Source organism: Anopheles funestus, chromosome 3RL, assembly GCF_943734845.2.
Source record: "Anopheles funestus chromosome 3RL, idAnoFuneDA-416_04, whole genome shotgun sequence".
Lineage (NCBI taxonomy): Eukaryota > Metazoa > Arthropoda > Insecta > Diptera > Culicidae > Anopheles > Anopheles funestus.
This window is the reverse complement of record NC_064599.1, coordinates 28072632-28089126: the sequence shown is the minus strand read 5'-3', so window position 1 is coordinate 28089126 and position 16495 is coordinate 28072632. Positions and strand designations below refer to the sequence as shown.

Sequence of the window (16495 nt, the reverse complement as noted above, 5' to 3'; positions counted from 1 at the left end):
ATTGTACGTTGTTCTTGTCCACCTTTTCTCAAAGCACGACAGTAGTGTTTCTCAAGTTTAAATCTTCACCAAGAGCTACTGTGTTTAACGCTTTCCTCTATCTTTAAAGCGATTCGGACTTCAACCAGCTCCAACGCACGTCCAAATACGCCATTTCCTTCGACACGTTAAGTTCAAAAATTAAGCACACAACAGCACCGATAATATTGTTATTTAAATATATGTATATATTTTTTCTTCGCTATGTCACGTTTTATTTTGTTTTTCCCCTTTTTTCATTTCAGATTCTTTTCACTAGTTTCTCATTTAAAGATAGACTAAACCAACTTTACACAATTTGACTTACACTGCTCTGGATTTTTTTCCTTTTGCTCCTTTTAAAGATCCACGCGTAATTTCATTCTTTACATGCGTGTGGTTTGCGCGCGGCCATCATTTGCATTTGCATTGGAATATTCGTTCGATTGCTTTATGTAACAGCTTGTGTGTTTAGTGAAATTATTATCCGTATCCGTGTTTAACTTCGCTTCAGATTTTAACGTTGCATCGTGGAAATGTTGCTCCTTTGAAGCAAAAAGGCTCAAAGCCCGCTTCTTCCTTGCAACGGCCGTGAAACAATTGAAGATGCGAGCGCTTAACAACGCTGTCACATGACGGGTAAGCACTTTACTTTTGTTTTTATTTTTCGTTTTTCGTTCTGTTTTTACTTCTTTACCCGTACACCATACACCTAGATACTCGTTTCATTCGATAACATTTTGTTGTCACTATTTCTGTTTCACTTGTTCATTGTTGTTTGGCCATACATGTTCTTTACCATCATCACACTACACATTACCGCTTTGCACAACTTTTCTTTTGCCATATCGTTTTTTTATCACTATCCTATCACGCTCTTTTTCTTCATCAATTTCGTTTTCCTAATTTTTACATTCCTTACAATCTTTCATATTGCCTGTTTTTAGTTTTTATTTTTTTAATTGATTATTTTTTATGTTTTTTCTCTCTCGTTCTCTTTTATGTTGTGCTCTAAAATTATTGGTTTCTTTTCATTATTTCTTGATTAATGATACGGAATGATTTCATTATCTTTTTGGTGCTACTGTAAGCCACCGATGCGAAAGAGGAGAGAGAAGGACTTTCTCTTCTCTGTGCAACACACACACACACATTGTTCAAGTCAAATTTGTAAGCATAACTTTTACAGTGGCTGTTTCATCGAACATCACCACACTAGCTACAAATGAAACAAACGGATCAACTATAAAGCAAACGAAAGACAGCGATGTGTTTCCGAACTGTACTAGCAACACGCATTACGTATTTTCTAATCCTTCTGGATGAGGCACAAGAAGAACCAAAAACAGAACCCTTTTTTTGCTGTAGCATATCACCGTAACTTGCTTTTTTTTCCTCGTACTAGGCTCGTCAGTGAAAATCATGTTTTTTGTTGTTGTTGTTTTTTATCCAATTTATCATATCGCCCACCCGAAAAACCCCTCCCCGTTCAGAAACACTATCTAACGTGATTAGCTTATCACCATGACTCTCTGCGGCTACTGCTTCGCTTAACACTATATCCCGATTTGACCCATTGACCAAATTCAAACAAAACGTATAATGCAAAGGCTTATTCTAAAGCTTAAATCACCATTATGTTATGTCTCTTGTATCGGTATGCATGCACGTGGTAGCTTCTTACCGATCACCACACGCCGACATGCCGACCGACGGAACGCAAACGCGGATGAATGAAACGGTAATGAACGTACTATTTGGATTAATTCAAAACTAAACTAACGTTCGATCATCCGGCATGATGCACAAGCATTTAATGGGGTTTGCATAATAAATCCTGAGGTGTTTATCTTTTCTTTTTTGTTTCTTTGTTGCAAAGTTTTTTTTGTATTTTTTTATCTGTTGTTGTTTCGTTCCACATACTAAATGCTTTCGTGTCTCAAATGCTGCACCGATGATCGATATGAAAGACTTGTTGGGTTTTTTTGCTTTGCTTTAGGCGCTTGTAGTGTGCGACTTGCCACCTGATAGCAAATAATATATTAATTCTGACCGTTTTACCATAACCGGGTGGCAATGAAGACAATGATAGGGAGAAGGGGGGAAAGAAAAACATATGTGACATACGTATCAACAACGAAACAAAACATACATATTTTATTGCCCTTTACAAATTCCGATTTTGGTGGTTTGGAAAAGAGTATTTTGGTTTTAAACTGGGGTGCATGCAAAACTCATGCAAACTAATGAGCCAGGAATAAATAAATTATTATCTGCAGCAACTCTAGAGAGGGTTGCTAGCAAAAAGGTTTCCTTTTATGGGGATGTGGATAAAGAGAAAAATGATTCGATTTAGTTGATTCACACTACCCAAAAGCGTGTCAATAATATGCTACCTTTCCGAACACTTTGCATCATAAAGCAGCCACTGTTTTAATGTACCTAAACGCTGTATGCCGGGGGTCACTATACTAGCCACATTCTGCCGATGTATGCGATAGTTGGTCAAAGGATATGTGTTACACCTTGCGCAAAACCTATGCCCACCGACACTGAACCCAACCATGCCAGGATTTTACTTAAATATTCGAACTCTCTCTCACACACACACACACACACATTCACCCAACCAAATCAAATGACATTCAGAACCGTGTTCGCGTGCGGCCAGCAATACTCCTGGCGAATGTTGTCGGGGCCTGTTTCTTTTTTCGCTACAAACAGGACACAATGTACAGAAACTATAAATAATTTAATATACATAAAGCTTGTGAAAACAGAAAGTCTCAAGTACGCGCAACCCTTTCCCAGGAAATGGGGGAAAAAGATTGCAATTTAGGATCTCGTTATGCGAGAGCACGCATGTGTGGCTTAGGAGAGTGTTTGGGGGTTTTCTGTTTCCTTCTTATACGAAAAAGTGAAACAAACAGATGAGCTTATCTGCTAGAAAAGTTTCACGCAGAAAACAGCAAGTATCAGCAGTGATGTCTTTTCTATGTTTGAATATGTGTGTGTTTTTTGTTTTGTTTGCTCACTTTTTCATGATCAATTGAGTTAACTTTTCTTTGCAATCCTTTTTTCCTCAAACTACACACATACGCACTCACTCCCTTCCCCGTTTTTCTTTAGCGCTCTATCTCTTAAAACCAATTCCTCACGCGCTTACATCACATATACGATTAAACGAATTTACAATCATGAAGTCTATCACCCAAAATTGGTATGTGACAAATCGCGTACCTCTAAATTCTCTCTTCTACTGCTGCTCAGGCACGAAAACAGATCTTTCTTTCTCGGCTTGATTCAAAATATGCCTGAAGTTTCATTTCTATGTAACCGTTCCCATTATTTCCCAGTCGCTCCCAGCATATGATCGATGTGATCACTCTGATTAGTTTAGTACTATGTGCGTCCCCCCTCAGCTATACGATCATTCGTCCGACAATTTAATTGACCCTCTGCTCTGTTCAACTGGGATCTCTGGAGGATTTTCTTTTCACGTTTAAAGATGTCACCACCATGTGGAAAGTGTGAATAATTGCTTCATAAAACTCAAACACGAAATGAACCAACCGGAAATGCAAAATCCGCCACCGCTGTGTCCGCGAAGAAACCAACAGCAATCTCTAGGATATTGCCCGGTGTACAGCAATAAAAAAACCCCACGGGATCCAATGGCTAACGAGCTGCCTCGCGATACCCGAAGCGCGGGAGAGAGTAGTAAAGGCAGGCAACAGTGTACAATCTAAACTGGCCCGACATCGCTCTGATACCGTGCCGTCAGATAGTTGGCGGCTTCACTCATCTGCTCCAGCGATCGGTACAGCCCGATCAGATGCGTGCGAAACTGTTTGGCAAGCTCGGCACTGCGGTCCTGCTCCTGGTTACCTTCCGACTCGATACCGGAATCGTTCTCCGCCGACGTTTCACTGTCGGAATCGCTCAGCGTGCTGGCCGAGTTGGAGGATGCGACCGATACCGTGCTCGGGCGTCGATTGTGACCCTTTGCCGATGTCATCGTGGCGGGACTGTTGTTTGCATCGACCTTTTCACTTCCGGACACGATAGTAGACGATCCGGTGCTGTTGCTGTTGGTGGTCACGTCCGTGGCTGTATTGCTGCTGCTGTTAGTGCTATTTGCGGTGGAGTTGTTCGTGCCGGTGGTGTCAGTGTTATTGCTGTTACCCTTGGACGAGGTCGAACTCTTCGTCGCACAACCCATTACCACCGACTCCTCGACACTGTCTTCCGCATCCTGGCGTCCCCAAAGCAAATCCACTTTCACCAACTTCAGCATGTTGTACAGTTCGAACAGTTCTGAAGTGTTTAGGATTTCGCGTATCGATGCACGGTTCGACTTCTTGCCATGGTGTGCTCCGTGATGTTGTGCTTTTGGTGCGGCTGGCACAGTGTCTGTAGCGTCTCCAACCTGCATGGCGGTAGAGAAAGAATAACAATACACGAATGGTTAGATACCAGCTTGTTTGCTTCTTTACATTCTTTAATTATATTCTCCTCTTCGCCCAGTAGTATGTACGAAACTTTCTATAAACATTATCACTTTTCTTCTGCTCCAATATGTGACAAAGACCACTCAAAAAAGGACAACTCAACTGAAACTATTTTTACACATGATCAGTTACCACAAGTGGTAAGAGTGATCGCTACTACAGTAAATTGTCATCCGATCATTAACTTACAAAGCAAGCAACAACAAACGAAAGAATTGAAAGCCTTTCCACAATGAATCTATTGAAAAGATTTCACTTTCATTTTCGCAAAAGAAAAATAAATCTTTTATTTACAACAAATTGATTGGTAACATAAACAAAAGCATGAAAAGAGAAATCTTGCTTCCATCGTATGATTTTCTGCATGCAACAAAAGGGAAAGGATCGATGCACACACGTGCGAAAGCTTTACAAATATTTGTAAAAACACTCCTAGCAGTAATATGCCATACTTTAAATATTTATGTTTTTTTTAAATATTTTTATTTATTTATATGGTTTAAATGTTTGCTTTTCTTATTTGAGATTCTCCCATTAAAACATTATATATTTAATTTGATTGATAACTCATGCAAACGTCATTCCATTATATAACCTTTCTAGCTTGAAATTATCTATCAATTACCATGCTCACGCATCTGATAATTTGCAACACTTAAGTAAGTGTAGTTTGCATCAAAATAGCCCATTTCTATAAAGGGTTTGCTTTCACACGAAGCTCTTATAGCAACAAAAAGAGCACCAGTGAAAGGAGGAAGGAAATACAAAATGCATCGCGCTGCCGTGTAGAGGGCCACTACTGCTCTCGCGTTGATGCAACAATCCACATTAACGAAAAAAAAAACCACTGAAAAGAGCATTGTGGATGTGAGTTGCGAAAAAATGTCGGATGATTATTTTTCGTTGGTTTGGGCGGTCTCTCGCGACGCCGGGGCACGCGGGGAAAATTGCAAACCTTCCATCCAAGAAAGAAACCATTAAGTCTCCCCGCAACGAATAGCACCTGCCCCAATGCAGCAAAACTAAACATTTTCTTGGCTTTCTTGAACACCGCCACCACCCAATACTACAATGGGTTAATGCCATTTCATGCTGGTCATTGGTGGTGAGCTACGACCACCGGCTTTCGACTAGCAAAACACACCTTCGCCGTTGCCACATTAGCAGATTTGGAAAAGTGGATACAATCTGCAATCCACAAAGGAAAATTTGACAAACAGCACATTGCATCGTTTTTCTCTGAACAGTGATTATTAAATATTTACTAATTTGCTCTTGTACTGTTCATCTAACAACTATAAGCGTTTTATGTATTTATTTTCAATATAGCAATAATTATAACATTTTAAAATGTATACAAAAGACTCAGGTTGTTGACAAGCTTACATATGTTTTTAGTACAAACATTTTAGTACATCTAATAAGAGAGGTATTAACCTGATGGGAAATACAATCCTTTTTTTCTCTTAATTCAAAATACAAAAATTCATGAAAAATATATTCAACTGCGTGTTAAAACCTCCTCACTAGCCTCAATTTTCGCATATTTCCAACGCATGAGAAAATTTGGCTTTTCTCCTAACATTTACTCATTTCTAAACTTCTTAAATTGCTTCAATTTACCTTGCGATCCATTAACCTGCATGGTACCAGTATCGTTTCATCCATGGCATTGACATTCCGGACAAACTTATCCATGGCGTTCAATATGCTTTGGTTAGAAAATTCCTGGTCATCGTGTCGCGCGATCCGTCGCAAGCAGTTTCTAAAATGGAGGAAGAAGGAAACATAAACATTTAATAAAGCAATATAAAATAAAACGCTACACAAACTATTATAAATAAGTAAAGAAAATTGAAGGTGATCGACATGCGGATATCAGTAACTTCAAGGGCAAATTTTTCTGAATGATTGGTTTAATTAATACCCCTTGTATATCAAGAAGAGTGAAGGAGATACATGTACGGGTAAGTTACCCGTATGTTTTCGCATGCGTATCTTAACGATCGTTAATCGATAAAAAGTAATATTAGCTATAATGACGTAAATGTACCCGAACGTTATCAACCTTCACGTAAGTTGCCTAGAACATCTCATTAATCATCGAAAGCATTATGAAGGCCATTAATGAATTAATAAAGAAATTCAATCAATGCATGGAGATAAAACATTTAAGGCACTCCTAACACACCATTTTCCCCTTTTGCCATAAGGAAGTGTCTCTTATTTCACTCCAAATACAAACTTGTCATAAATGAAATATTTACCAGCTGATTGTGTCTACAAACGCTTCCACCAGCGAAATTTTTGGGCACCTCTCAGCACATTTTACCAACCAAGTTTTGTGTTCGGAAGCCCTTTTTCAAGTCATAAGTTTGTTTTGCATACTGGAATATAACGCAAAGCATATGAGGAGTTCGTGGTGCGTTTGCACGAACACTTGCGACACAAAAAAAAAACATTCCTTAAGAAGTAGCACAGCACATATGAAAAGGCCTCAAGGTCCACGTTTGCTTACCCACTACACTTTACCCTCTTTCTTCTTCTTACATAGCGGGTCCACAAAACCCGTACAAGTGTATATTTCAAACAACTGGTCCCGCTAGGCTTTGTGAGGTCTTGCCAAATAAAGCACCCTCCCTCGTAAGAGACACTAAAGCTCAACAAGAAAGAGTGAAGCAATTCGTAGTAATACATATGACTAAATTATATTCACCAAAAAAGAAAGAGCCTTATCAAGAAGGCTGAGGAACACACCTCAAAAGTAGATGCACTCAATTTCGCATGTTCTCCGGATGTCTCCAAATATTGAACAAAACCTTCAAGGCTTTAGACATCAGTTGAAAACGAAAGTAACGGAGAAACCATTAAGGTATAACAAGAGAAAACTTCTACCCGGGCGGGTAGGAGACGCATCTATCGACCTGGTTAGGTTGCCTTTGACCTAATCCTGGGCCCAACATGTCGGCACTTGTGCACCCTCCTCCCAACCAATTCGTGCTATTCTAGCAATCACTTGCTGCAGAGAAACCTGTGAGTATGATAATTGGACTAGCGGTAACACTGCTAAGCACTGGAACACTGCGAAACGGGTTACGATGGCGTAATAAACCAGGAACCGCAGACACACAAACATAATCGTGCGCTCAATGGGTGCAATTGGGTACGAGTCACATAACGATATCTTTCTATTGATCCGTCAGCAATGATGAAATACCTTGGTTTGTAGGGTCGTTTGTCACCACACCACAGCTGTGGTACAAACATTAAGAAATTGTTACAGGCGTATAGAGGGAGCGTTCAATAGTAAATTGAAGACAACTCCGAATTTATAAAATATATATTTTATTAAAAAAGTGACCTCAAAAGATTACTCATCTCATTGAATCATATCAAATGTCTATTTGCGTAAACAATTTATTCTGAATTTCAAAACCATTGCCAAGTAATGGATGAGTTCACCATACCTGCAAACACTGATTCCTCGATATCATTAGCATTGAGGTGTGATAAACCTTCTTTTTTTTTGCTGTACTCAGGTGCACAATTATTCGTTCAAGTTCAAAACGAACTAACCGTACGTGAATGTTCGAATCTAATCGCAACTCTGTTACCTTCTCTGCATTTTGGCATGCATGCAATAGTTTACCTGTGAATTGTACCACAGTAATTAGCTTGTCGTGCGCAACATCATAATCCTTCACCTTACCATCTGGTCACAAAAACTGATGTCCACCGGCACCCAACGAAAGTGTCCGCATTACGCACCAAACATGTCTTTGCCACATCGGCACGCAGTTTTTGCTACTGGAGGTCAATTGTCGAATTGTGTCGCGTCCAAAAACTCAAGTACGCTTACCAGAGGAGTGTGACATTCCAAAGTCCAGCATGACCATTCCACCACCACCATCACCCACCAAGGAAATGGCCTCTGCGAAGGTGCGCAGAATTGTTTAGGTACCGTAGCACTGGAGGAACCAACACTACGAGCCTGCCTTTACCTCCTAACGGACAAACCAGTCTCGCTGTCATCAACGTCTCAAGGTCCGCGGCAGTCGGCCGGACTAGTGACGACCATGCCAAAGTCTCACGAACATACCCTAATAATCGCGTACTGATGGGATAGTTCGTTTGTTTTTGATAGCAAAAGCCGTTGGATCCAAAACTCGTACCCGCGGCACACACCAAAAGGAAGGCCGATGAGTGGCGTTGGTGGCATTGTGGATGCAAGTGAGCGATGCGATACGGTGCACGCATAATTGGACGTAGTGTCTTGAATATCAAACACCTGTTCCGCAATAACGGTACGTGTGCCACACAACCAGTGGCACCGGTAATGATGATGACATTTGGCTTTCGGTTTTTGGCTTTTAAATGTAGTGTATAGATTTGAATCCGATTTGTTGTGTCTCTGCTCTTTGTCCTACCTTGTTTGCAAGTAACTTTGGCTAAGCTAAACTATCATCTCCCTGTGGGAGAATATCATCAGCTCATAGTAGATAATTTTTGAACAGTCCCACCAAAAGAAGTGTTGGAACATTTTCACAAGAATAGGCTTGTTTGCAAACTATAAATTGGTGTAAATTATCAGTATCCTGATGCAATCACCAAAAGTCTACGCCAGTGAGATGTACTCGCCTGCATCGTCTACAACTTCAAACTTAATTTGAGCAAACCATCTCTGTCAATTCTGGAAGAAACCTCGTTCGAGGATCGTCTAATATAGATTTATCCAGATCTCACCTCAAGGATCCTATGTATAAGAAATCTTTTTGAGAATCGATTGCAGAATTTCGAGTATGAGGAACATTCTCCACTCAAATCATCTGCCACGACGTTGAAGGTCGGACTCTAAAACAAGGACTCTGTCTGACGCTAAAGAAAACCTTCTTAGCCAGGTTTGAGAGAATGCTATAAAGATCTCAATAAAGTGAAAGTAAATTCGCAACGCTCTAAATGGACCGGGCATGTAATTAGAAAGACACCGGACAATCCGACACGTAATTTTTTTTTTCGTCTTGCCTACCATGAACACTTGACGAGAGGAGGCTTTTCAGCAAACTTTAGGTGAAATATTCACGTTAATTGTGTTTCCAACAGAAAGATCGAGACAATACGCTGGCAGACGATGGTGCTTGACCATGAGCGATTTAAAGGACACCAAACCAATTATGTTTTTTTCTCTACATTAATAAATTGAAATGTAATTCAATGCAGTCCAAGTGTAAGACGATCGAACAGGTAGTGGTAATTCGCTTCTTTCCCACAATAATATTACGATAAGGTTAAACACAACTGGCACGCGCGCTTTCGATGCGATCCAACATCGGCCCCTTGTAGCTTGAAGACATACGTATACTATTGGGTAAATATGTTTCTTTTCCCCAACCCCTCAAGAAAGCATGTTCTTCTCTAGACAACTAAAATCTCTCGGCTACTCTCGCTTTCATCTACGACGTGTTTAAATATGCCACCACCAGTGGAGTGGCGGTGTTCAAACACATTCGCTACGACTTCGAACCCAATCGAACTGCGGCCCGCACTTTAGACCCAGCCTCCTCCACCCGGCGTTGTTGTTGTTGTCGTCCAGCTGGTTTCGGCAGAGATTGTGGTGCAACACACGTCAAAGATCTTCCCCACCTTTACAAACCAGCGTTGTAAAGAGACAGAGGGCAGCAACGCACTATTGACACTGCCAGGTTGATGGCAGATTTGTTGGGGACGGGTTTTGGATTATTGCTTCACCGTCGACCCGCGCGCTCTCTCTCTCTCTCTCTATCTTGTGCTAAGTCTTGTCCGCGCACCGGTGGCCACCTTTGTATGCGGAGATCGTGCGCGATCGCCCGCACACACACACACACACAACCGACCAAAGGAACGGTGGTCGCGACGTTCACTCGGACGACCTTGGCAAAAATTAACTGTGAATGAACGCGACGCGATCTCATCGTCGATCATGCGCCACGACGACGACGACGACGCGATACACAGCAGCAAGCAGCGCCCTCAGCAGCCTTCTGGCTGACGTTTTGGGGCGTACGCCACAAAGCACGCCATCGAGCTGAGGACGGTGCGCAACTGTGTACGGCAAACGGCGCAACACAAGCGCAGGTGAATGGTATTTCTGACACGCGGAGCAGTGCAGCAGCCCTCGATCTATGCTGCACAAAAATAAAACAATGACACACGCGATATACCACGTAGCGTTTGCATGCACTGCTGCTGATGCAATGCAACTTCGTACGATACATATTCCAATAGAATTTGTGAGAATTCCTGCCCATTTTGTTGTAGTTTCCAAGATTTCTTTATTATAAGATTTTATCTATCTAAATTGGTTTCCAACACACACACAGACACACTAGCTCTATCGATCGTAACCTGCTCAATACTTTGCCTGAATTCCATCAACTTCAAATGGGTGTTACATAAACGATTGACCAGCAGCCGCAATGAATGTGACTAGCTCGAAGGAATTTGGAGCGAAAGGAGACATCGACGATGCTGCAACCCCCTCACGCGGAGTGGATGGAAATCTTGATCGCCAAACAAGAACAGCAACGATGCCGAAGGAGATGCTGTGTGTAGACCTATCCCACATCTTTTCCAGTTTTTTTCTTTAACTCCACTCCAGCAATATATTGCGAGAGTCCCACAAAATTTTGGAATGGCAAAATAAAACAACAACAAAAAAAGGCCCCAAACAGGACGTAACCGGGTTACGGGGTACGATGAATGTTTTGCGCAAACTTTCGGACAACTTTCGATGTCTTTAGACACATCTCCCCGGTGTCGCACGGACGGGAGTAGCGTCGTGTCCTCGACATGCTTCTTAGCCCGAAACGCGATTGTGCTCGATGGACAAATAAACAACGGCACGACACGATGTGACATAATGGGTGATCTGTAGTTTCAGTAATCACAACAAATATGTGTTCCACAATACTTCTCTGCTGACCCACCTTGAATCAGGTGTAAGAAGGGAAAGAAAAAAACCTTTTTTTTTACATACATTTCCGCACAAATATTTACAACCTTTCGTCGAATCATCACCAACGGCCACTCACCTTTTTTCGGCCGAGATCCGATAAAGCATAAGAACGATCTGTGCCATTGTTTACGTTTTGCAGACGAAGAACAAGGAAAAAAACGTAGCAAAACGTCGTTTAACCGAGAAGTAAAAGTTGTTTCGAATTGTATTTTTTGTTTTGTTTTGCCATTCGTTGATGACCTCCCCCCGGTAGGGGTCGTTTCTTCCCTTCCTTTGAAAGCGTTCGTACCTTAAAGACGTCTTAAAGGTACCACACCAATGTCCTTCGCAACATCTCTTCCTTCTTTATAATGGCAGCAAGGAAAAAAAAGGTTTTAAACAAAGCGAATGTTTTGCTTACCATTTGGTTTGCCTTTTATCAATGTATTATCAGTTCATCAAGTTCAACCAAGCGAGGTTGAATATTCATTCCTTTACTTCCCTGCAGTACAGGTGGGGCAAAAAAAAGGTTAAGCAGCGTACGATCATCGTTTTAATTCGATAAGCAATTTAAATTTTCAACGAATCGACCTGCGTTTCTTGATGAGCACACAGGTCAATATAGTTTATAAACAAACAATTTTTTTTTCTTTATCAAAAACAACATTAATTATACATACGAACCCATGGAACCCAAGAAAGGGGTTGACAGGTTTGTGCCATCGCCGTATAGCGAAGTTTTGACCCAGTAAGCAAATAATTAATTCACCTGCCTTGGATTGAATTTGTGCCGCAGGTTCGTGTGCAATTCTTCCTTCCTAGGCACAATTTCGTATACCGACTTCCTGTTGCCATCCGAAACGCAGTAACATCATTTAAAGAAGACAACACATTTGAAAGCGAATTTCAGTGTCGAATGGTTTAGCAGCATTATTATCGAAATTTTGTTGCTCCTTAACTGGTTTTACCGGTTATCGCAACGAAAAAATACCTCATAAACAGATAGACACGATATGTCGTGTGCCATCTGTGATATTGCCGGTCGGTAATTTGTAATACCCCTCCTACTTTGTTTTTCTTATATAGCTACGAGTCACACGCTAATCACTCTTATCACATTTTCCCACCAACTTGTACTAAAGTGATTACATTCAATTCCCGAGTTACGCAAAATCGAGATAAGCGGATTTTAAAAATTTGACATTTATTCTGCGAAGTTTTAAAGTTTCTTAAAAATACGTTATATTTTATCAATATAAATATTAAAAAAAATCAAAATTTTTGTTATGAATGTGCTTCGTAGAATGTAAATAAGTACTGAACCCGTTAATACGAAGTATAAACGATATTGGACAGATACGCGGATTATTCGCGTAACTAGGGACATCATACGTCATAGAAATGTCATTTTTTTTGCACATACACACCCCCACACGGGGAATTTAAATTAGCAGACGGGGAACACCTAGTCTCGACCGTCATAACATAAGTGTGAGAAGCCGAAAAAGTGCGGAACATTCCAGTATTGCCATAATATTACATAGCTTCACTTCGCGCAAATCCATTCACGTGATACACTTCTTTCTAGAAGCCTTTTTTTGAGAGATTTTGTGTGCGTGTTGTTTTTTTTTTTTGTACGTAGTAGCACACGAGTGTTGTAACCTGTTCTTCTTTATCCCACCTTTATACACGTTTATCGAAACAGTTGGGTCGTGCGAAGCGCGAATGAAGAAAATCATCTGATCGACGCGGAACCCCAATACGCAACGGCGCGTTGTGTAGCAATAGAAGCCGACAATATGTTGGTGTGTGTGTGTTTACCACACACAACTAGGCCTGCATGTGTACGTATGTTCCGCTAGCGGTGCAACGCGTCTAGTGCGCATGCACCGTAGCACATCAAGAGTAGGCAAGGGATGAGGAAAAACAGCGGACAGTGCTTTACCGCACTAAGCAGCAGACACACATTCCAACTCCTAGCCAGCACACAGCCAGTGAAGCAATATTTGACACTTGAAAAACCCGCTAGCCCCAGCCGGGGCGTTATCATTACCGGATGGTGCGAGATATGATACCGTTTTCCTAACTCATCGATGATCTTGGCAGGGTTTTTTTTCTGTGCTAAGCGATGATATCAGCAGCAGTTGAGGAACAGTGCAAAACGTGTTGAATCATCTACTGAATCATCGCTGTAAAATAAATAAACTCCACCAAAGTGTGTTGCAAATATTCTTTTTAATGTTGTTTCTTTTTTTGTGTCGATGCCTACTCAATCCACCGAATGTGAATACCCAAAATACCAAAGCACGCAATGGGCACACACACTTCGACGAAAAATGCAATTTGGTGCATCACGTTACTCGCATACTTTGTTGGAGCTGCTGAACATGAATGTTATGCTGACCTTAACGCCAACGCCAACTTGGAGGCTAAACACTGATATGCGTCGACCTTACTAAATGTATTCGTATCGAACAAATCTAGTCAACCATGGCCCCAAACAAAACTGCTTCATACAGCCGCGCGCCTGGCGGTGCGATGATCATGTTTCACTTCGAAGGTACGTTATGCGTGAGTGATCGATAAATGCTTCAGGGCCAGCCACACACACTGCAATTAACCAAGTGTGTAATACACACGCAGGCAAATGCGTGTCTCGCAATCGAACACTTTCCGTCAAGAAGAAGAAGGAACAATCAAACATCAGCGAAGGGACACATGGAAAGGATAAATCACAAGTGTATTGGAAGCTTACCGGCTGTTTTCCATGTTTGTGGGCAGCTCCGTGTAACCGTTCATGTTCGTCCTTGATGGCGTTTTGTGTGGCGGCGGTGGATTTGGTGCGGGTTTTTTTTTTTGTTATTTTATTCGCAGATTTTTGGGCAGCAGGAACAATGCACTTTCACCCTGCGATTTTCCCACTAATACACTGCTTTAGGCACACACGCACACACACACAACAATAAAGCACACACTGTTTTGATATCGGAGAAAACCCAGCTCTTCGACACACTTGAGAAATGGTGCGCTGAATGCGGCAGAGCTACTTGGATGTGTATTATGTGTTTTTCCCTCGTATTCGAACGAATTCACCGCGGGGGGAGGTTTTTCCTTACTTTAGTGATTTGGTATCTTGCTCTCCCTTTTCTCGCCTTTTTCTCTTTCACACCCTCAATTTGTACGCCCTTTCCTAGCCTACACGCACGGATGCTGGGGATATTTCTGATACTTTGTTTAAATGCAAAAAGCGACTCTCCTATTGCTTCGTTTGCCTTGCTGCTGCTGCTGCTGCTGCAAAAACACACTGCAATTTGCACAAGCACGTTACTGCAGAGACAAACACATAAACACACACACACACGCACACCACCGTTGGTTTTTAGGAGCTGAGGAAAACGAAACTTTGCTGCCAAAATTTTTCATTCACAAGGGACGACGACAGCCTTCACCTTACACGGTTCCTAAGGTGTACGGAGACTTTTCTTCGCGGTTTGACTTGTTACGGTGCTTTTTTTTGCTTTTGCTGAAAAGGATGATGTTCGTTTTCCTTGGCTTACGAGAGCGGCGGGCCGTTTGAGTTTTCTCGCGGACACACAACCTACGCGACGCGACGGACGATTTCCAATTGAAAAAAATACGTTACTGCCGCGGAAGGTAAACGCTTCGCGCTGTACCAAGCTGTACAGTGCCTCACACTTTCATCGCACACGGTCTGGGCAAACGGATTTGACAAATAGCTTCGAAAACTGTGCAAAACCACTCGCACACAGTGGAATTAAATTTCATATGATTTTATTTTTACATTACAAATGATAATTACCTCGCAGAGTAATGCTTTAACCGATACACTTCTATAAAACTGTAATTTATTAGTTCCGCCATCATTCTGTCGCGCACTGTATTACGCACACATTTACATCGCAACTGTCAAGCGTTAGCTTGCTTCTCTTTCTTGCACACGTAACCCATACGTTTACCGGCTCTTTCAACGGATCGGCTGATCGTTCATTCTGCTCTGTGATTGGTCGATTGCAGGCAAGCGTGGTAGTGTGTGCAAAAATCGTGAAACTTTCTCGTGCTAAAAAACAATTCGTTCCTAGCATGTGTATGTGTTTGTGCCTCGTAACAGTATGTGGCAAAAGTTTAAAACACGGCAAATATTTAAAACATTTAAATTAAAAAGTAATCAGAAATGAAGCTGTTTTTTTAATCTAAGCAAATTTTAATTTATCTGTTGTAATTAATTAGAACTGAACATAATTCATGCTTCTCTTTAATCAGAGGTTTGGCAACCTGTATAGACGTTAAATTTAACCATTGTTAATTGATTTGAATATTTTTGTCTGACTATTGTTTCTCAACAGGCAGTTAAAGGAAATGCTGCAAATCCAGACTGATTTAAACCAGCTTTCAAACAAAAAAAACTCTCAAAACAACCCAAAATCTAAATGTCTCATGTAGTAAAGTGCATGTTTTCTATTACAACTCCTGTAATACGAATAAGTAATGAAGATAATGGAAGACATCATTCCAAAAAATATGATTGAAAGCAATACACCACAAATAAATGGTGGGCCGATGCATAAGAGGAATGAAACACCACGCGATCTGGAGGCAGGACCGGCAACATCGTACGATCGTAATTTTTTGCATCAATTTTTGGTCCACTCGAACCCTTTCATACTTTAGCATCCTCTCGTCTTCCCCTAACAGATGCATCCGCTATCCTTTGAGGTAATAAGCTACGATCAGCATTTTTATCTTAAAATGAATGAAGATAAAGAACTGATAATAGGACCAACTGTTTGATGTTAAATTGTAATTGTTTGATCATTGTTGTTTTTTTTTGTTCATCAAAATGTAATCTGTTATCATTGTATCGTACACTCAAGGGTTCTGTGAAGTAATATTGAAATATGAACTGAACTCGCTAGTATATGCAATCCCCCGCTCACATCCTCTGCCAAGCGAGAAGTATTACGAAAGTTCTAGGTCG

General features: G+C 41.2%; 1 protein-coding gene across 1 annotated transcript; it reads right to left on the bottom strand.

The window, feature by feature from the left end:
* Positions 1–206: 206 nt before the first annotated feature.
* LOC125768750 (variant surface antigen A) lies at positions 207–15135 on the bottom strand. Its single transcript, XM_049436809.1, has 3 exons — positions 14255–15135; positions 6153–6294; positions 207–4447 (listed from the first exon to the last, which is right to left on the bottom strand). The coding sequence occupies exons 1-3, from the start codon at positions 14296–14298 to the stop codon at positions 3764–3766; spliced, it is 870 nt and encodes a 289-aa protein (XP_049292766.1). The 5' UTR covers positions 14299–15135; the 3' UTR covers positions 207–3763.
* Between the last annotated feature and the right edge of the window lie 1360 nt (positions 15136–16495).

Excerpts from the sequence above, each read along its gene's own strand:
- LOC125768750 (XM_049436809.1), bottom strand. The coding sequence starts at position 14,298 with ATGAACGGTTACACGGAGCTGCCCACAAACATGGAAAACAGCCG. Across the intron at positions 6,295-14,254 it reads ACAAACATGGAAAACAGCCG|AAACTGCTTGCGACGGATCG; the intron begins GTAAGCTTCCAA and ends CCTCCATTTTAG. Across the intron at positions 4,448-6,152 it reads GCAGGTTAATGGATCGCAAG|GTTGGAGACGCTACAGACAC; the intron begins GTAAATTGAAGC and ends ACCGCCATGCAG.